The following is a 19,865-nucleotide window of genomic DNA, read 5'->3' on the forward strand; positions in this document are numbered from 1 at the left end:
CAGAGGGCACAGAACGAGGCGCAGACGTATCTAATAAGAACTCGCTCAAGTGAGCACAATTTTATTATAATAACCTGTGAAAAATAACTTCCTGCTAAAGACTGTGCTTATGCTCAGAAATTCACAGGCAATGCTAGATTGTGATAGTAATTGCCAGCTGATTATACTCATCTTCATCCTCATAATTTGATCATGTTACCTCTTATCTTGAGGAATTGAGTCAGTGAGATTTATATTGTCAAACAAAAGTGTACAACCTGTTGAATGTGTCTCTTTTGACAGCATTGTTCTATTAAAGCGCCTGCAAACATGCTCAACAAAAAGCAGTTCAAAGAGGTTTCCGGTGCAGCAGATTTGTTTTCAAAATTCAGACAATTAGAGGCGATTACAGCATCTCATCACCAAATCTGAATTTAAAATTTGCAGCACTCCAGCAGTTTTCTCTCTTAATTTACCAATATTTACATCTGAACCTGCAGCTGGCCGGAGAGGAATGAATTAACCTGTGAATGAATCATCATTCATCCTGAACCCCAGTGCTCAGCCACAGTGGAATTTACATAAATCCTGAAGTAATTTGGGAATAATTTGAATCTAAATAGCAAAGGGATGAATAATCAACGAGTAATGAGAAGTAAAATTGGTCATCTGTTCACATCTTTCACTACCTGCTTTATAAACAGGCATGGCTGCTCCCATTCATCCCAAACAATCATCTTTAGAGGTCAGAACCCCTTCAATGCAGTTAGTTTTACCAAGAGGCATGAATGTTTCAGTTCATACTGTATTACTCATCACTCCTGAGACAGAAAGGCTAAATAGCCTCCTCTTTAATTTATTCATGTGAGCCATCTCTTCCTTTGCTGCCATAAATGCAAATTCAGTCTTGATTAGGCTTCTAATTTCATTTTGTGGAGTGAGCGCACTTTAAACATCAATTTAGGAATAATCTGATTTTAGTGACAGGGATAATTGATCAGTTTATTTTTGTAAGAAATCAAGAGTTTCCACTTCCGCAACAAGGAACAGGTTAATTCAGCTGGAATAGATAAAAAAATCATTTTGTGCTACATGGGCAACAATGAAATTTAACAAAAATACTCATTCAATTCCAAGTCCTGTGCTTAATTGAATGTGCATGTGCTTCCTATTATCACCTCTTCTCACAAGGTTATTTCTGTTTATACAAGTATCTATTATCAATAAGTGTTGCTTATCAGGCCTGTTATTCATGAATGGCATCTGGGGCCCAAACATGGGGAAAACACTCTGGGCATCTTGAATTTAAGTTTTTTTTGTTTGTTTGTTTTTTTTAAACTGCTATCTAAAAACTTAGCATTGTTAAGATTGCTAATCGAATGGTTGATGGCTAAATTAACTGGACTGAAGGACTGTTTTTTGTTTTGTTTTGTTTATATTTAAAATAAAGTTGGAGCATCTCGTGTGACTTCCCCCCTCCGTAACATACAAATGGTTTAGTCCACTAGCTAAACCCAAACCAACGTAATTGCGGGAGGCTGTACTAAGGGAGACTTTCAGGTGCTATGTCTTCTTGAAAACTGAAGTCAGGCTACCAAAGGCAAGGCAGGCTACTAAAGAGAAATACCCTCCACAACTTGAAGGAAAACAACTGTTTTCAAAATAATTTAAAAGGACAAATAAGTGAGCACCTGCTCCGATATGTAGCTTGAATCATGCTACCTAGCATCTTAGCTTAGCTTGCTAACAAATGATGTTGTTCCCTTCCCTCCATCCTCCATTACTGAGGACGTGAGGTGAGCTCATAAAGTGGCTTCTAAAAGATTTATCAGGCAACCATTTGCTGTGATTTACCCTGAAAGAGCTGCATCAAACGTCAAACATGACTCCAGTTCTGAAATAGTCATCCTTTCTCAGCGTAGAGACCAGAAAAGTTTTTCCCTACCTTTCATCTATAATTTATGATCCCACTCCGAGCAAACCTCATTCTAAAAATATCAGATTTATTTGAGTAATATTAGTTTAAAAGTGGTACAAACAAGATTACCACTATGACTGTGTTTGGTTGTTATTCACATATGTGAACATGGAAATGCCATTCTCCATCTCTCTCTCATGTTGGACATATTTAAGGTGTAAAACACCCAAAAAATGGTTAAAAAAAAAGATAAAGTCATTTGCACATGCATGTGAAATGACAAAGGGAAGTGCATCTGCACAGCATCCAAATCTTAGTGAACAATTACATACACAACATTGTTGACAATCTTATATTAGCAAGGACTATACTGTAAATCCAAATTGAGATTTCTGTTATCAAACACAGCTGACCAGAAGCAGCCTTTCGTGTCAACATCACTGGCTCTAAAATCTGTTCAGAGCAGCATCAGATCAGTGCAAAAAAGCACAGAAACGAACAAAATAAAGAAAGTACTTTACAAAATGTTCGGCATGGTGATTCGAGCGAGAACTTTAGCAGAAAATCTGTCTACTGGGCTGAAAACATTTTCCCAGGAAATGGCCATCTCTCCACTGTCAAAGAGCAGAGCCAGACACCACTCGCAGCGTGCCAAGCTTCAGTATCATCCCACTTCCCATTAGTCATGCTGTATGTGACTCTTATGTATTAGGTTTTCCCTTCATAAGCTCTCAATGAGAGAATGATTACATATTTCTACATGGCTGGCAGTGCAAATTATTAGCATAGGCAGCACTGGTAAATGACTTTCTGTAACAAAGCAAACACCAGTCTGACTGTGTAGAACAAATACTGTGGGGCAAACAATAACTTGAGAGAAAACACAGCATTGGGCTCCTGAGGAATATCACACTGATGATTCTTGCATAGGTTTACATATTACAGATTCACTGGTGCTACTGTGTTGAGTTTGAAGGAGCACAAACCAGCAGCAGCAGTGTGAGTCTGTGCCTGCAGCTGTGAGCCTGACTGATGCCTCAACAGTGCCACCTTTTGATCAAACTCATTAACTAAGCCCTCTCTTCATGTTCACTCATCAAAAGCACAGTGAACCCTTAAGTGAATCTGCAGAAAGCGTCTAAATTGGACAAACTGTTCATTTAAGGAAAATATAAGCTGCCTCTGATCATTTCACCGGCTTTCTGTACATCCTGGCGAAGAAATATCTCTCGGCCGAATCCTTTCTGCTGGCGTGTGGCTTTAAAGTCTGAACACTGCTGAACACACTGGAGAGTTTCTCCTGGAGTTTATGAGCCAGGATCCCGTCCCAGTACTTGCAGAGCAGGGAGCCCCCCGGCTGCAGAATCTTCTCAGCCAAGTCTATCAAAGTCACGCACATCGTGACAAGCTTCTCATGGTCCATCTCGCGGAACCCGCTGGCGTTGGGCGCCATGTCGCTCAGGATGACATGAGCCTGGCCGCCGGGGAGCAGCCCCCGCAGCTTGGCGTGCGTGGCGGGGTCAGTGACATCGTGATTGGACAGGAAGTGGGCACCGTCCAGCGGTGGTATGTTCAGCAGATCGATGCCGACGACTGTGCCGAATGGTAACTCCGGATCTGGGATGCAAGAAAACATTTCAGCTGTAGTTTACAAGACGTTATTTATGAAGTGCATGAATGTGTTGCTTCCGTCTTACTGACACAGCAATATGGTCACATCACACAAATCCACAGGTGATGAGCTGCAGGTGTGAACACACAGATAAGAGCACAGTGTAATTCTAATATAATATTACCTATTTGGAAAATGACTAACACTGAAATTCAATCAGTTACTTCTTTCCCATCTTAAATAAATAAATAAAACTGCTAAAATAGATTGTTTTGGTTGGTTAATTCACTCATTGACTGACTACAGCTCCAGCCTTAAAGGTAGGTAGGTAGTACTGTTGTAACCCAACAGAAGAACCACATCCTTCAGTACAGGCTCCTGTCTTAGTCAGTGAATAACTTGAGGACAAACCGATCACTTAATTGTCTTGAAAAGTGTCAAATAGTTTCTCCATTATTAATTATTGCAGTCAGAAGGATATTTTTAAATATTTTGCTTATTAACGTCAAAAGCATTGCACAAATTGTGACATTTACGAGGACTGGCTGATAAATAAAAGCTCACTCTCCAATAAAAGATCATGTAGAGCAGCTGTTCCAATTAACTTAAGTGAGCCAATTCAAGGAGGGCAGCCAAGATCCACAGTCAGACTTGGAATTAACAGGGGAGGACAAATGGAAAGATACACCACGAAATGTGAGTTCAAAAATTACCTGAGTTAAATCATAACTCCTCTGATACAGCCTCACAATTTTTGCAAAACTGCATTGCTTTTGTGTAATACTGTCCAGTGTCCCTGTTATTTTGTCCACCCCTCTGTGTGTGTGTGTGTGTTCGCAGCTACCTGTCTCACCTGTCCTGGCTGAGTTGACCCTCTGGACTGCCACCTGACTCCAAGCTCCAGGTGCGGCTCCGCAGTCCACCACACTGCGTCCGGGCTGTAAGAGCCGAAACTTGTCATCTATCTCCAGCAGCTTGAAGGCGCTTCTGCACCGGAAGTTCTGGGCGTGAGAAGCTTTGACATACGGGTCTTTGAGCTGCCGCAGCATCCAGCGCTGCTCGGCTGGAGTTTTACCCTTTAACTTCTTCAATGAACGTAACGAGGAGTGAAATGCTCTCCTCTGGAAGGAGAGCCACCACATTGTTTAGGACAGTGCAGGGTCATGTGTACCGTGTGGCAAATGCGCATGCGTGAAAATAAAACTCGCCATTGGTCAAAGAAAAACCGTGTGTAGTACTTATGTATGTCCCCTTACCCTGACAGGAGTAGTTCCTACCGAGTATAGTCGTGTTTCTCTTTTTACAAAGAGAAAGATCCAAACTTTTTTTCTAACATAGAAATTATTTTTCATAAACTCATCACATCCCATTTTTATGGAGCTGTGGCCTTTGGAAAAACGTACCTGAGGAAATCAGGCACTTGTTTGCCCTTTTTTTAATATTCTATGTTTCTATAATATCCCTGTCTTTTTTTTCTTTTTTTTTCGTATATCAAAAAGCCCTTTGTAAATACAATCGGAAAAAGGTGCTATATCATTATTATTGTTGGTGATTCCAAACAAAAACCTGCAAGTCTTTAGTCTTAGGTATACAGTATTTTTAGTTGTTCCCATTTTTGAATCAAATCGTGGATCATCTTAAATTGTGTGTGAAATGAGTTTCAGTCAATGAACTGCCACGGGGACACGCTGGTACGTTAAACTTCTAAGTTTCTAGTCGAACATATTTCAAGGTTACACATTCCAACCGCTAGTCAAGTGATGGGACTCGTTGACCCGCTCTGGCGTTGATTTGACCAATCCGTGCTTTTATACATCAGCGCGTCATGTGACGACGTCAGTGGTGCTGCACGCGGGAGTCGTTCAACGTGTGGTCTTGTATACAGAAACTCCATTCTAAAATTTCACTTCCTGGATTTTTTTGGTATTTTTTTGTTCTTCTCAGCGGCTCACAAGGCAGACATTGAGCAGGTAAGGATGCTAACGCAGAGCTAACAGTGCTCGTACAGTACAGCTTTGCAGCTAATGTTGCGTCAGGCAGTATTTACATAGTGTCTGTGGACAGTTGAATGTCTTCACTTCCTCTCAGACAGGTGAGATGTTGAGCCCCAAACTGCTGACCCTGGTACTCGTGGTCCAGCCCGGCAGGGTGCTGCTCGGCATGAAGAAGAGAGGATTTGGGGCTGGGAAGTGGAATGGCTTTGGGGGCAAAGTTCAACCTGGAGAAAGCATTGAAGATGCTGCAAGGAGGTGAATTCATCTAAGGACACATTCAGCAGTCTCATGCAGGGTTCACAGGTCAAGGCCCAAAATACTGAAACAAAGCCTGAGTGAAAACAAGCAATAAAAGCAGTTGTGAATTCAATATTTATTCCTCTTTAAATAGAAAATGTGAAAAAACAAAGCCTCTCTTATCCTTTAATTATGTGTTTCAGTTGATTTGAGTTCACAGCTGTACTTTGCATCGTCGTGCCACAGCGCGTATCATTACACCTCGAATATGCATGAATAAAAAGAAAATATGAAGCTGCGTTTGTGCATTTAAAATCAATCAACGTGTGTCATTTCAGGACAGAAAACATTTGTGAACCTAAATTGTGGTTTCCTGTAGTTTGTACGCTTGACAAAATAAACAAATGTTGAGTGTGGACTTTGTGTTATCATCAATTATCAGCAGGATGTTTGTTCCAAAGCTAAAGGAAGGAAGTCCTGAAGGCAATCAGGCCGTGTCCCAAGCTGCTTTCTCTCACTATGAAAAAGAGGCCTGCTCTGTGTAACCATGGCACTTCCACTTTAAATCCAAAGCGCTCTGGACTGGCAGTCAGAGTTAGAGGAAGCAACTGACCAATCGTCAGTTGCATCAATAAAAAAATACTTGTGAATGCTGCGTTGGCTGCTAGCTTGAAGAAACAACTGCAGAAAAGGTCTTAAATTAAGTCATCCAGACAGAATTCACCTCTACTTCCACTGATTTTTAAGACAGCATTTTCAAATCATGTAAGCTGCTGGATGATACATCGTACTGTCTTACTATATTTCTTTGTATGAAGATGACAATGTAAAAAGAGAGACAATTTAAAGGAACAATATATTTGGTGGTTAATATTGAGGGAGGTTGACAGTGAATTTAAGAAGAAAAACAGAACTGAAAGCTCGGTCTGTGGCGACAGTGCTTGAGAAATGGAGGGAAGCTGGATCAAGTCCAGCTCGGACCATGTTATGGAGCGAGGGCTGGTGGGTTGAGAGATGCCAGTTCACTTCACCAAACCTCTAACTGATTGGAGTGCAGACTACATGGCAGCACCGTCACTGTGACACCCCTTTACGAATGCATGTCTATAGGTCACGTGTGTGCGTGTGGGTAAAAATTTAATTCCCCCAAGCTGGATTAAAAAAGGGCTGAACATTAAACTTAAATACGTAATGTGGCAATTTAATCTTAGATCGACTTACTAGATTTTCTGGAGCTCTCAACCACGTCTCACTGTCCTCATCGACGAATGTAGTTGACTCAGAAGAGGACAGATTTATCAGTCTGCCACTGATATGATCACTGTACCATCTTCACTTGCTTTTAGTGTATGTGTGGACTGTGCTGAGTTTATTTCTCAAATGCATGTTATGAAATATTCATTTGATGTTCTCATTTTTAGGGAACTGCAGGAAGAAAGTGGCCTCACGGTGGATGCCCTCGACAAGGTCGGCAATATCAAATTTGAATTCGTCGGAGACACGGAGCTGCTCGACGTCCATATTTTCAGAGCTGACTCTTATAATGGAGAACCAACGGAATCAGAGGGTACGTTTCCACAGCATCACACGGGAGAAATGAAAGCGGGTCGCGGTGAAGGACAGTTTTTTTCCCAGGGTTTCATATTCATCAGAAAATAGTGAAATAACTGGAATGACACAGGTAATAAAGGCAGAAATCATATGAAAACAACACTTAAAACAGTGAAAAAGTTAGAAAAGAGAATTGATTCATGCACTGTGGTACAGTGGAGGTGAAGAGGAACAACTGTTTTTGCTGTACATAATTCCAAGTAACCCACATGTTCAAAGAAATAAAAAATACTAACCTGGAATCCTGCAGAAAAAAGTCCCCTTTCACTTTTGGTTCCCCTTAATCTTGACTTCCTGTTATGTTATCTTAATGCCAGTCCAGGCTTCATGGCAATCTGCACTGTCCTTACAGGTTAAAATAATCAGAATCAAAACAGTTTTCAATGAGCGTGTTGAGGTTTACGATATCAGCTTTAGGTTAAATGATCCCTCTATGTGAATTCACTGGAACATTTAGTGTTTTCACCGCCAGGCCTGCCAGCAAGGAGAGCTTATTAGTCAGAGGGAGGAATGTGTAAGTATGCTCTCAGTAGTAAAGTTTAAAAGACTGTAAATACACAAAGGAAATGAGGAGGCGCTCAACAGAAGGAATGCAGTGATGTGTGTTTCCTGAGAAGCTAGTGGAGGTCAACAGGGTGAAGTTTAGCGACTCAGCGAAGTGCAGCTCAAGCAGACACGAGCAGCCAAAGAGTCTGGAGGGCAAGAGGGGTCGAACAGCCGGGGGGTGAAGAGATTCATGGACGAGCAGCTTGAATGAAATGTGATGAATTTAGGGCTGAATCAGAAGTAAAGTGTTTGAGAAGAAGACATTTTTCTGCTTCGTCCACGGGCAGGACAGCAGAAGTTAATGTTTCGTGACAAAGTGTAGCTAAAGGAGAAGAAGATCCTCGCTGGAAAGTCTGATTCTCTGAATCAGGAAGCTGGTGTCCAAGTTCTCTCTTTTATTTTTAAGAGGAGACAAAATTTCCCCTTAAAATGACAATCTGAAATCGTCTGGTTTGTTTAACGTCGTCTAAAGATGATGATTATGCGTCCGTGTACTGTAAGCTTAAAGAGTAGGTTCACATTTTGCTCATGTGCTGCACATTGACACAGAATTCCCCCCTGTACTGATTCCTCCTCTTCATACTGTCTGAAAATAAAAACCTCCTTCGTGCAGCTCCAGCGTGAGAGACGAGGGAACAAACATCCTCAGTCTCACTCTGCAACACTTCATTAGTCAAAATGAGGCTTCTTCAGTCGGAGTTAGACAAATCAAGTGGAGATCTTTCAAAGTTTTTAGTGCCACATTCCCTCTTTTTGTCGCGCAGCTCAGCAGGGAAACACAAACAGGGAGTTTGTACTAAAATGACTTTAGAAGAATCCCGCTTTGATTTGTTCATCTGAGGCTTCGCAGTAGCTTCAGATGAACCTTGAAAGGCAAAATGAAGGATTTTTGTCCGCTTCATCTCACTGGTGTTAAGCTTAAGAAGGATTTCTCCATGGCCAGTGAGCAATAAATCTTTTGTTTTGTTTGCTTACTTGAAAAAACCCTATTCTTTGACTGGAAGCGTGATTTCATTTTCTGTTTAACAAAGCAGGAAAGGAGTTTGAGATCGATCGCCGTCTGTGGACCGGACGGCGATCGAGATGAGTCAGAAATGGCACAAAAATAGCAGAGACGAGTTAAAGGCAGTCATGTGTGATCCTCCTGTAACATCTTAAGGTAGCTGATGGACTTTTTCTCGTTTGTCTTCTAGAAATGAAGCCTCAGTGGTTTGAATGTCACCAGATCCCTTTCAGTCAGATGTGGGCGGATGACGCCATGTGGTTCCCCCTGATGCTCCAGAAGAAGAAATTTGTCGGCTACTTTAAGTTTCAGGGTCACGACGTGATCCTCAGCCACAAACTGGAGGAAGTGGAGGAGCTGTGAGAGGTGCGGTGCGTTTCTGAGGACGTTTATCTGAGAGCGGCGGCCTTCCAGATTTCACCTTGAAACGCTGTTATTGTTGAATACTGTTCAGTGTTGTTCGGTTACATTTGTGGGAGAAACGCAGGACTTAACGGGACCACTTTAACTGTAGAGTACAGAGAGGAAAGGAACAAATCAAAGCAGCAGTACACTGGAAGAAATATCCATTCTGCCATTTTATTTTTCAGGATAACTGAGTGTTCGGCAAGAATTTCCTGGACAAAAATATTTACAGTATCTACAGAGATAATTTTATTGGGTTTCATATTCTGTGCAAGTTAACTTGAGTCCCATGCCCTCTTCATGCACAAACAAAATGACAGTTTCTTCATAAAAAATGTTGAACTATGTGCATACTGGCATCATTCAACACAGTCAGGTTGGTGTGTTTGAGATCACATTAGTTAGTGACATTTTTGTGAGGTAACTTTCAAAACATCAGCCCATACATGGCAAATTGTCCCTTTAATTTTTAATTGTGTATTTTTTTATAATGTTCTGATAAACTACACGTGTGAAGACACAATTGTGCATCATTGTTTTCATGCCAAAGTGTAAAATTTAAGTGTTTGGAAAAGGAATTCCTCAATATCTCAGATCTGCAGCTGTGATGTGATGTGGCCAAAATCCATTCAAATCAATTCAGTTTGAACTGTGTGGGATTCTTCTTTAGGATTTACTGCACAGCTGAGCATTTTCAGTGAATTTATATCTCCTATCTTTGGCAGTGTATGAATAGCTTATAGTGTTATTGTTGACATTACGCCACGAGTGCCGGAGGTTAGCGTTTTATTTAATCCACAATTCTCAAATCTCTGCGACTTGTAGTATTGTACGCTCTGAGCGTAGGCTGTTCAAAATAGCTTATAAAATAAAACTATTTAAGCAGAGAAAGCAAAGACGTCGCTCTACATGACAGTAAACACTGTCACACACACAGCAACGGTGAGAGAGAGCACAGTCGTCCATACAAAAAGGAAAATATGCTGCTACACAACCTTATAAACTGACATCTGTATCAAAAATACATCGGTGTAAAGTTACTCAGCAAGTAAAACCAAAAACCTTTAAAATAATCCCATCCTGTGACAAAGTCGAACTTCCCGTCCCTCGCAATTTTCTCTCAGCTACCTTAGTGTACAGAACTTCTTACAAGGTTAACTTATAAACAGGTGCTTTCGGAAATGAGTTGGAATGCATGAACACAGTCATCCTTCAAGTCTGACGGGCTGACTGCTCTCTTATGTCATTAGAGGATTTTCACTCCTTGATTTGGAAATGGAAATTATTTCCTCATCAAGCGGAGCATGAAATGGCAGATTTATGAGCACACTGTCTTTTCCACTTGCACGGTTGATGATCAAACCCAAAATAAGTTGAGAACCCATTTACATTAAAAATCCTCTCATTGACTGGAATGTATATTGCGCAGTAGACGACTTTGCAGGAGGAACGTTGTTTTTTTCTGGAGCTCACAGAGTAAGTTATTTTCCAGTTTGTGATTCTGGGCGGCGACAGTGTTTCTCTCCTTCCACCTGGTGTGTTTGGGTTTCAGATGGGGGGTTTTAATCCGTTATTACCACCAAAGAGACATCCGAGCTTCGGCTGGAGTTCGTTCCACACCTCTCCCATCTGGAAAGAAAGCAAAAAGTCACTTCTCTTAACCCACGAAGCTCATATTACTAATAGAGTGTATTGAAATATTGCTTGGTGGTTTGCAGGTAAAGTTAAATTACTTTGAGATCTGCAGAACCGTGTGAAAATGTTGCCATACTGGCAGTAAAGTGAAACAGATGGAGGCGTCTAACTGAAGGCATACATACGGCACTTTATCCCATTTTAAAATAAATATTTAAATTTAAATAAATAGGCAAAGGCCTATGAGGGAATCATTTGTTCATGTGAAATGCAAGCTAGCTCAAATCCTAGACGAGGAGATTATCCCTCCAGTGATACCATCCATCATTATTAGCTCTTTCATTGGAAGCCAATTTAAAACTGATTTGACCCTCCTGGAGCGGCACTGTGTCGACGCAGAGAAGGGGCTGTAGAAAAATGATTTCCAGACGAGCAGCCTCACCTCTCTGTGTCCTTGGACCTGGGAGTTAACAAAAGCCCCCAGAATGTGGGATGTGATTGGAAGGTAGATGAAGATAAGCTGTGTCTCTTGATGAAGGCAGAACAGGGAGAAGTAGTTACGCAGCTCCATCGTCTGAATGGCGTTTTCTTGCTATTAACAGAATAATGAAAAAAGGTTATTGTGAAATTGTCCCACTAATCAAATGATGATAATCAGGTTTTTGTTGTTTTTTTTTTTTTTTTTTTTTAAACATTTTCTGTGGGGAAATTTTCTTCCAACGATACCAGAGATGAGATGAGGTAACCGATAAAGCTCTGCTCATATTACCAAACCAAGGAGATGCCCATAAGTCATTACGTTACATTTTAATTGGCTCTAGATTGGATTCACAGGTGAACCTTTACGTAATCTTGTTCATCACCAGCTCAATCACTGTTACTGACACTGGTGTCTGGAGGAGGCCCTGTCGAGGCTTGAATCATGCAAAGGGCAGAGATGATCAGTTATAGGAATCCGACTGTGTTATAAACTTAAAATTGCAAGCCAGGGCGGATTTATCTCATCATGTTACTCTACTATTACTAATATCTGTTTTTAGCCATGCTAGCGGTAACATCAGTCAGTCTGTCTGTCAGTCAGTCAGTCACTCAGTTGGACTTTTGCAGAGACATTCTTGGTCCCCAGAGGATGAATCCTACAGCCTTTGGTGACCCCCCAGCTTTTACTTTAGCATCACCGCAAGCTTCACATTTATGTTTTTTATGAAATGAAAGAACTATTAGCTGGATTGACATGAAATTTGGCGCACTCATTCATGTTCCCCTCAGGACGACCGCTTTAAATCTGTTCAGAACTAAATTCCTGCAAAACTCACAACATTCCCATCAGCCTTAGCCTTAGCTTTAGCGAATGTTAGCATGCTAACTCACTAAACTACGTTGATAAGCGGTATAAGCCCCTGCATGTTAGCATGTTCACTGTGAGCATGTTAGCATAAGCATGTTAGCAATGCGCCCAAAGCTCCACTGTGCACAAGTTTAATGTCATACAGCTGTTAGCATGACTGTAGGCTTGTTTAGATCGAGATTACCCCATTTCTTCTGAATAACGTAGCACAGCTAATATCAGTGGATGAAACATTAAATATAGAAACATGTCTGTTGATGTAATAATCTAAACACTCATGGTCAACTGACAGAACAGTCATTGAATCCCAAATTGAAGGTGCATTGGTCAGAAACTATGTCATGTTGTCACAGATCTTGAAATTTATGGCCATGTATGCCAGACGCAGACAAACCACAGTGACCAAGAGGAAGTACAATCACAAGATGAAAACCAGCAGGGACACAACAGTACGTACAGCAAGATGACAGATGCTGATTGATATTTAACCTGCTGTGACTCAACTTTGTACCCATGTTTGAAAATGTGATTAGCTTCATTCAAAGTGGCGTTCATTCATTATGCTATATGTCTGTATCTGCCCCCCCCCCCCCCCCCCGCATTGAAAATTGGTCCAAAATCAAAGGTAAACGCTGCAATAGGAAATACACTAACGCCTTAGACGTAAATGTGCTTGAAAATGTTAAAGTCTAAATTCAGTTGTAAGAGACTTTATGGTTACTGATTTGACAGCTTTTTCACTGACTCTCAGTGGAAGTCAGTGTAATAGTAGTAGATGCACTCAGGCCAATTCAGCATTTCATTCCTCAATCACTAAAAATGTGGAAAGAGAGCAACTGTAAGACCACCTGAACAATTCGTGATTCCAGCTGCTCCACAGATGCCTGCTCTTTAGGCTGCACCGTGGCGCTCATCATCTGCCTCTTCATCACGCTGTACTTGTGCAGAGCTCTCTGGTGCTCGTGGAGTACCCCCTTCTCATGGCGCTCACAGAGATCCTGGAGAACAGTCGCATAAAGCTTTTCTTTTTGGCCTCAAAATGGTAATAGACAGACCAAGAGTAATACACAACAGCCGCAGATGGCAGGACAAATGTTTGTACAAAATATGAAATTAGCCTCATTTTAAAGTTAACAGATTTAGTTGAGGTTGTGGTGAATGCCACTTTATCTGCCCACCAGCCCCCATGTTTAGTCTCTGTAACACACCCACTACTTAGAGCTACATTTCTAAGTGCGAAGGAAACATAGGGTGCATTGTTGTTAAAATGTGCATAATATCCTTAATTTAGTTACTGCACCTGGATTTACTGTAAACAACCCAGAAAGTTGGGACGCTGTGAAAAACATTTGCAAACGAACTGTGTTTAGCGACAGCGGTTTTACAAAGTGCTCCTGAAGTAATCTCCTTTATCCAATCGTGTGTTCACAAAGTGGTGAGGTTCACCATCACTCCATCCTTTCAAGGATGCCCCTTTCATAGCCAATCACGATACTATCACCTGTTACCAATCAACCTGTTTACCTGTGGAATGATCCAAACAGGTGTTTTTGGAGCATTCCACAACTTTCCCAGTCTTTAGTCGCTGCTGTCCCAACTTGATTGAAACATATTACAGCATCAGATTCAGAATAAGCAGATGTTTCCAAAAATCAATGAAGCTGATGAGGTCAAACATTAAATATATTGTCTTTGTACCGTTTTCAGTTGAGTATATGTCAAAAAGGATTAGCAAACAATCACATCCTGTTTCATTTTTTTGGAATCAGGGTTGTATTCAGCTCGTAAGGATAGGAATACTTTTGCAGTGCTTCATACAGAGAGCATCACTGGGCCTGCAAACATCAAAACAGAATCACCTGTCATGAGGGGCTGGGGGCCCCTGAAGGTGGAACCAAAACACCAAAAGTGTAACTGACTCACTCTGTACGACTGCAGCAAATCCAGAAAAAGATTCAGTTTTTCCACGACGTCGTCCTCTTCCCGTCTGCCCTGAGGACATCAGCAAAACAGCATTTATTACCCAGTGCCAGTTTTTTTACAAGCGCAGCCGAGCAGGCGGTAGGGATGAAGGGCTGAGGGCTGTACCTGCTGAGCGGCTTTGTCGGACAGCACGGCGAACTCCACAGACAGACTCTTCAGAGACTGACGCAGGGTCCCCCAGGTGCTTTGTGACGAGGCCAGGGAGGGGAGAGACGAAGCATCTGAGCCCAGCGTACTGTCGAAAACAGCGTTATTTCAGGGGCAGAAATGAACAGTGTCTCAGCTGCCAACTTATTTCAAGCTAACAACCACAAAGAGACACAACAACACCAAGGATTTGGAATCTTATGAGCATTTTTTTCCTCCGTCTAAAAGCACTGGATTCTAGAGAAAGACTTTATACCCATAATAATGAAATACCTGAGCTCTCGGCCAAACATGAGAAGATCAGTTGCGTTCTCCTTCGAGCGCTCCGCCATCTTCTCAGCTCTGTCCCGCAGCTTGTGGAAGCTGTTGTGAATATTTCTAATCAGCTCTCTGCTGGTCGAGAACTGAGCCTGGATGTCAGCGGGGAGATATTCCTGCAACAGATCCAGCACAGCTCTTTGACATCTTAAACTGCTAATTGTTTAAGGGATTTTTTCCCATTGTGTGTGTGTGTGTGTGTGTGTGTGTGTGTGTGTGTGTGTGTGTGTGTGTGTGTGTGTGTGTGTGTGTGTGTGTGTGTGTGTGTGTGTGTGTGTGTGTGTGTGTGTGTGTGTGTGTGTGTGTGTGAGACAAACCTTTGCTAGGGTTGCGATTCTGTTGGTCATGAACTCATCGCCCGTTTTCTTGTAAGTGTCACGCAGCTTAGTCTGAACATCCTGTTTGGGAAGAGGGGTGAGGGGTGTGAGAGTGGAAAACGACACGGCGTAGCTGGAACAGGAAGCATTTCACTGTCAGTCATCGTGATGACAGTGCTTATTGTGCATCAGGCAGAGCGAGGCAGCCAGTTATAAAAATACCACATACAGAGCCGCTGAAGGTGAGGAAGGTCTTCACCAGCTCGTCCTCTGAGAAGAAGGGATGCCGCGACACCAAGTTGATGAATCTGCCAAGAGCACGTCTCCTCCCCTCGATGAAGTCGCGCTCAGAGACGGAGGTTAGGACTGTGGACAGATACCAGAGAAAGTGGAGAAAGAGAAGTGAATTGTCTCAAGTGATGTCACTTGAGTCAAAGTCAGTTGGTGCTGAAGATTACAAGAAAAAAAAAAAAAAACACCTGCAGTCCACTCCTCATCTCAGCCTGCAGATAGCGTAACACACATGAATCTCTGACTGAACTGTGGCAGGTCACATTGCATTGTGGGTAATGTAGGCACCAGGTTTACACAACAACCTGCAGCATCTATTTTAATACTTTTTTTGCAACAATGTTCTATAAGTGCAGAGCTACAATCTGTGGAGTAAATTTAGAAGTTTTTCTAGTTTTCAGAATCTTACTGTCATCCTGAAATCCTCAAAAACCCTCAGCACCGAGTAATGAAACAGGAATAATCAAATGTATGTACAGATACACAAAACTGAGGTGGATCTTGAGCTACACGTATCAGCAGGATGAGAGGAAAAGAGCGCAATTGTCAGGATGGCAGATTTACGTGTGGTTTCTTTTTTTTTTTTTGATGTACTTGATGAAGAGCTCTAATTGACACATTGTCTAATCAAGTGTTTTGTATTTAATTAGTGTGTGTGTGTGTGTGTGTGTGTGTGTGTGTGTGTGTGTGTGTGTGTGTGTGTGTGTGTGTGTGTGTGTGTTGACATAATTATCATTCCAAAGCTACAATAACTCCTTGTGAGCTGAAACAGCCTCATTTTATGCATCACTCGTTTCATTGTTTCTTTCTGGCAGTAACTTTGATGAATGGGGTTGACTGTGTTTGAAACAATAGAACCTGCAGGAATAACAGTTTCTATTAAATCTGAGCATTCATTATTTATCAACCAAAAAACACTCCGCGACCAGAGCCCCCTGAACAGTTACAGCCGACCTTTCAGTAAAGCATATAAACCTAAATAATGGGTTCAGAAATAATGACTCTAAGATGGAGGAAATGCAGAAACAAAGCAAGACAATGGTAACTGTGTGGATGTCAGAGTTCAGGCGGGGTAAACTTACCTCCCTTTAACATTCTTTTAGGCGGCAGCGCTGGCACCACTCTGTAGGCAAATCTCTGCAGCAAAACCTCATGGAAGACATCAAAGTCGCTGTAGCGTCGGTAAACTGACACTTTATATCGCTAAAAAACAGAAAGGAACGGAGGAAGACGATCAGAAAAAGGGCAAGTGAACGCTTCTGTTGGAAGTTTAGTTACATGGCTGATAATGGAAGGGTTAGCCTTGTTGTTACTTCAGCACCATTAAATGCACACATGATTAAAAAATAAAGAAGCTGCATGAGAAGAGGAGAAATGATTCCAACAAAATTCATCGTCAGAGTGAGACAAGAATACTGCACCACATCCTCAGCTCCTCTTCTTGTTGAGGGCCTTCTAACACAGTCATTTACACGCAGTAGGATTTATGGGATGCCTTGCCTGGCTGGTGACCTGGTACTCCACGTGCTTGAGGAACAAGCCCTTCTTCTCAGGTATGAGCTCCACCTGGACTGTGTCCCGGGCCAGCAGCTTGTCCAGCGTCTGGGACACCGTCAGTGCGTCCTCCTGGGCTGGCTGCATCCTCAATGCGCTCAAGTCCCTCGGCTCCCCGAGCTGAGGTTTTGGTAGCTCTGCCAAGCACACAATCAGCACCAACTTCTAATATTTGTCTTTTGATCGTGATAAATCGAGAATGCAATGAATTTCCTCACGGTGAGGAATGCTGGTGTTAAAACCACTTTGCTTTGTTGGACAGATAACTACGTGTCTCGCTCTATTTGCCTTCAGCTAGCACAGTATAGTGCACGCTGTCCACGTGAACTGCTGCTCGTCCCCTCCTGTACATTCCAAGGAGGTCATGAATTTGAATGTTATGCACTGCGACAAATGCAGAAAACTCGTTCTTGCACAGATGGGGAAGTGACATGCATCTAGCTGCCATACTGGCCACACCTGAAATAACAGAGAGAGCCTTAAATAATCACAGAAGGTTGGGAATGGATCTAACTCAGGCCAGCATAATGGCTACCTCTATGAAAACCATAAAATTCCCCCCTATCATCTTCCCACTGTGGGACCAGAGGAAGAATGCAACACTTAAACATAGCGAAGGCTTCTCCACCAAAATAAAATAAAACAAATGAAGCTGAATTAAATCAAAGTGCTAGCTTTTCTTATGTTGCGAAAGAACGAAGAATGGGGTGAATATTTATAGTTTTGTACAAATACATTATATATAAATACTCCCAAAAGTCCTTCTGTTACTTTAGTAATAAAAGGTGAGTGTATCTCAGTGTCAACCTTTCATATGTGAGCCAATAAAAGCGTGACATTCGCCTTGTATGGATGGGACGTCATGACAGCAGAGGGATGGCTGAGGTTGCCCTTAGACACAGGAATTATCAAGCTACTCATTAAGCAAAAGCTTAACTGCTCCGCTGTCACTGAAACTCTGCCACCTACCTTGTATGCAGTTCTCCAACAGTTTGGGGCTCGGCTGCTTTCCCTGCTGAGCAAGAGCAATCAAGGCGAGCGCTTTATAGAGTGACAACTTGCTCAGGAATCCATCTGTGGAGTCAACATGCTCAGCAATCTGAGAGGGACAAAGAGCATATGACATGAAGGTCACCCTTTCTCCGTCCAACATCTAAATTCAACTGTGGTTTGCATTCCTCCATGCAAAAAGTGCTCACTAGACACAAAGGCGATGATACGCTGAAATGTCAGGAAAAGGGAAATTCTACTGAATCATGAGCTTGCTCTGAAGAATCCCACGGACACAATGTGCTCAGAGCAAAGTCATGACACTGATCTGTTGTACCATTAACCTGTCTCTGAGCATTAAAGGAACCAAATCTGACGGACTGATAATTATTTAAAGCTCATGTCTTTGACAGTCTGCTAGCCTAAGTAAAGCTTGTACCGCCCTCCTGCTAGTAAGACATTACTCTCATATCTACATCATCTGAACTTCCAAATATTAAGTCACAAAGCATAACGGCTTATCAGATTTAAACAAGTATGTGCATGGGGACATCATATACCCAAGTTTTTAAGTCATTACTTTGACTACAAAAACCCAGGCTTTTATTGATTTTTTTTTTTAATATGATTTAATTGTTTACTGTGGATGCTGCATCTGTATCATTAAAAACTGCATTTTTATCACAGTTTTTTAGAAACGGTTGCCTGCTGCAGCATCTTGGTGGTTTTGCCCCCCACTGTGCTGTGAAGTGTGAAGCCCTCACCTGGCCTAAAACCGCCTTGGAGAGATCGGTCCTTTGGAGCAACCGCTGAAAAACTTCAACCTGCACTCTCTCATCTGTCCTACAGCAGATGGCCTCATACACTTCCCTGTAATAGGCAGGAACTGATCCTAAAAGAGGAACAACACCTACATAGCATCACAACCCCCTAAAAGTATAAGAGGTGTTTCATCAGCACTCCCCCTATAAAAAAAAAAATCACTTTAATGTCTGTCAGCAGGACTCTGCTGAGGTTATCATGATCTTATCACCTTTTATGGGACAACCCATTTTATTTCCCATCATATGACCACATGTTATTACAACACATATTACACAATTTTGCTCTGATAATTTGAAGATACCCCAAAATGTAATATTTTCAGAGATAACGAATACGTTAGAGATTCAGTGCATTAATAAACTTAGATTTACAACCGTGACATACAGATCAGATCAACTGCAGCATATGCCTGATAATGCACTGCGACGCACAACTGACAGTTTTTCACGTGGCAGGGAAGAAAAAAAAAACTTTCATAAGCAGTTTGCACCTCTGGCATCATCTCTAGCGGTAATATTAACTGTTTCTGTAGCTCATCGGGTGTCAAGAAAACATGAACAGACGAGTCAAAATCACTCACTCGTGGAGGGTTTTAAGATGGAGCAACTTCACTCCGAGATCTTCATGTACCCAAAAGTTCTCATTGGTTAGTTCACGTCGGGACTTCACCAAGTAAAAATGTCCATTTTAAAACAACTAACACGGTATTTTTTGGACCGGCTTCGTACTGCAGCACCAAACAAAACAGCAAACTAATTGGGAAACGAAAAGCCAACGCTGGGTTAAGAAGACTGTAAGAAGTTTTCGTACTCTACCTTCATTGATCTCTCCTGCCATGGTTCAGACTGTCATGTGAGCACAAGAGCACCTCCATGTGATTTCCTGCAGAAAAGAAAAAAACAAGTAATTTATTTCTTAAAGTTGTAGTGAGCGCTGGGTAAAGTCCAAGTCACGAGTAGAGCAATATAACCTGACACTCACATGCGCTGGTGCCTAATGAGTGTGTCATATCCTGCAGTGATCTTCTAAATGCTGAAGGTGTGGGGAAGCGCTGGCGCTTGTGCTTATATCCCAGCAGCTCCTGCCTAAATCTCATAATCAGCAGCTTTCATCATGCGCTCTGGGTTTCACCAGATACTCTGGAAATTTATG

General features: G+C 41.9%; 3 protein-coding genes across 5 annotated transcripts; 1 reads left to right on the plus strand and 2 right to left on the minus strand.

Moving 5' to 3' along the window:
• Positions 1 to 962: 962 nt before the first annotated feature.
• On the minus strand, positions 963 to 4,683 carry mrm2 (mitochondrial rRNA methyltransferase 2). Of its 2 annotated transcripts, none has more exons than XM_070981533.1 (2): positions 4,363 to 4,683; positions 963 to 3,514 (listed from the first exon to the last, which is right to left on the minus strand). In XM_070981533.1, exons 1-2 carry the CDS (start codon positions 4,649 to 4,651, stop codon positions 3,084 to 3,086), a joined length of 720 nt encoding a protein of 239 aa, XP_070837634.1. In that variant the 5' UTR covers positions 4,652 to 4,683; the 3' UTR covers positions 963 to 3,083. The 2 variants fall into 2 exon arrangements, with proteins under 2 accessions (XP_070837634.1, XP_070837633.1); XM_070981532.1 differs by having other exon boundaries at positions 1,315 to 3,514; positions 4,354 to 4,683.
• A 561-nt stretch (positions 4,684 to 5,244) lies between these two features.
• nudt1 (nudix (nucleoside diphosphate linked moiety X)-type motif 1) lies at positions 5,245 to 9,531 on the plus strand. The gene is made up of 4 exons (XM_070982069.1): positions 5,245 to 5,479; positions 5,598 to 5,758; positions 7,162 to 7,307; positions 9,091 to 9,531. Exons 2-4 carry the CDS (start codon positions 5,607 to 5,609, stop codon positions 9,261 to 9,263), a joined length of 471 nt encoding a protein of 156 aa, XP_070838170.1. The 5' UTR covers positions 5,245 to 5,479; positions 5,598 to 5,606; the 3' UTR covers positions 9,264 to 9,531.
• Positions 9,532 to 9,811: 280 nt separating this feature from the next.
• Positions 9,812 to 19,597, minus strand: snx8a (sorting nexin 8a). 2 transcript variants are annotated; one of them, XM_070982066.1, is made up of 13 exons: positions 19,529 to 19,597; positions 18,653 to 18,780; positions 17,868 to 17,997; positions 16,845 to 17,035; positions 16,427 to 16,547; positions 15,283 to 15,419; positions 15,054 to 15,134; positions 14,692 to 14,852; positions 14,377 to 14,506; positions 14,212 to 14,280; positions 13,137 to 13,286; positions 11,383 to 11,532; positions 9,812 to 10,934 (listed from the first exon to the last, which is right to left on the minus strand). In XM_070982066.1, exons 1-13 carry the CDS (start codon positions 19,548 to 19,550, stop codon positions 10,854 to 10,856), a joined length of 1,551 nt encoding a protein of 516 aa, XP_070838167.1. In that variant the 5' UTR covers positions 19,551 to 19,597; the 3' UTR covers positions 9,812 to 10,853. The 2 variants fall into 2 exon arrangements, with proteins under 2 accessions (XP_070838167.1, XP_070838168.1); XM_070982067.1 differs by lacking the exon at positions 18,653 to 18,780 and having other exon boundaries at positions 19,529 to 19,578.
• Positions 19,598 to 19,865: the final 268 nt, after the last annotated feature.

This window comes from Chaetodon trifascialis, chromosome 15 (genome assembly GCF_039877785.1).
Source record: "Chaetodon trifascialis isolate fChaTrf1 chromosome 15, fChaTrf1.hap1, whole genome shotgun sequence".
Classification (NCBI taxonomy): domain Eukaryota; kingdom Metazoa; phylum Chordata; class Actinopteri; order Chaetodontiformes; family Chaetodontidae; genus Chaetodon; species Chaetodon trifascialis.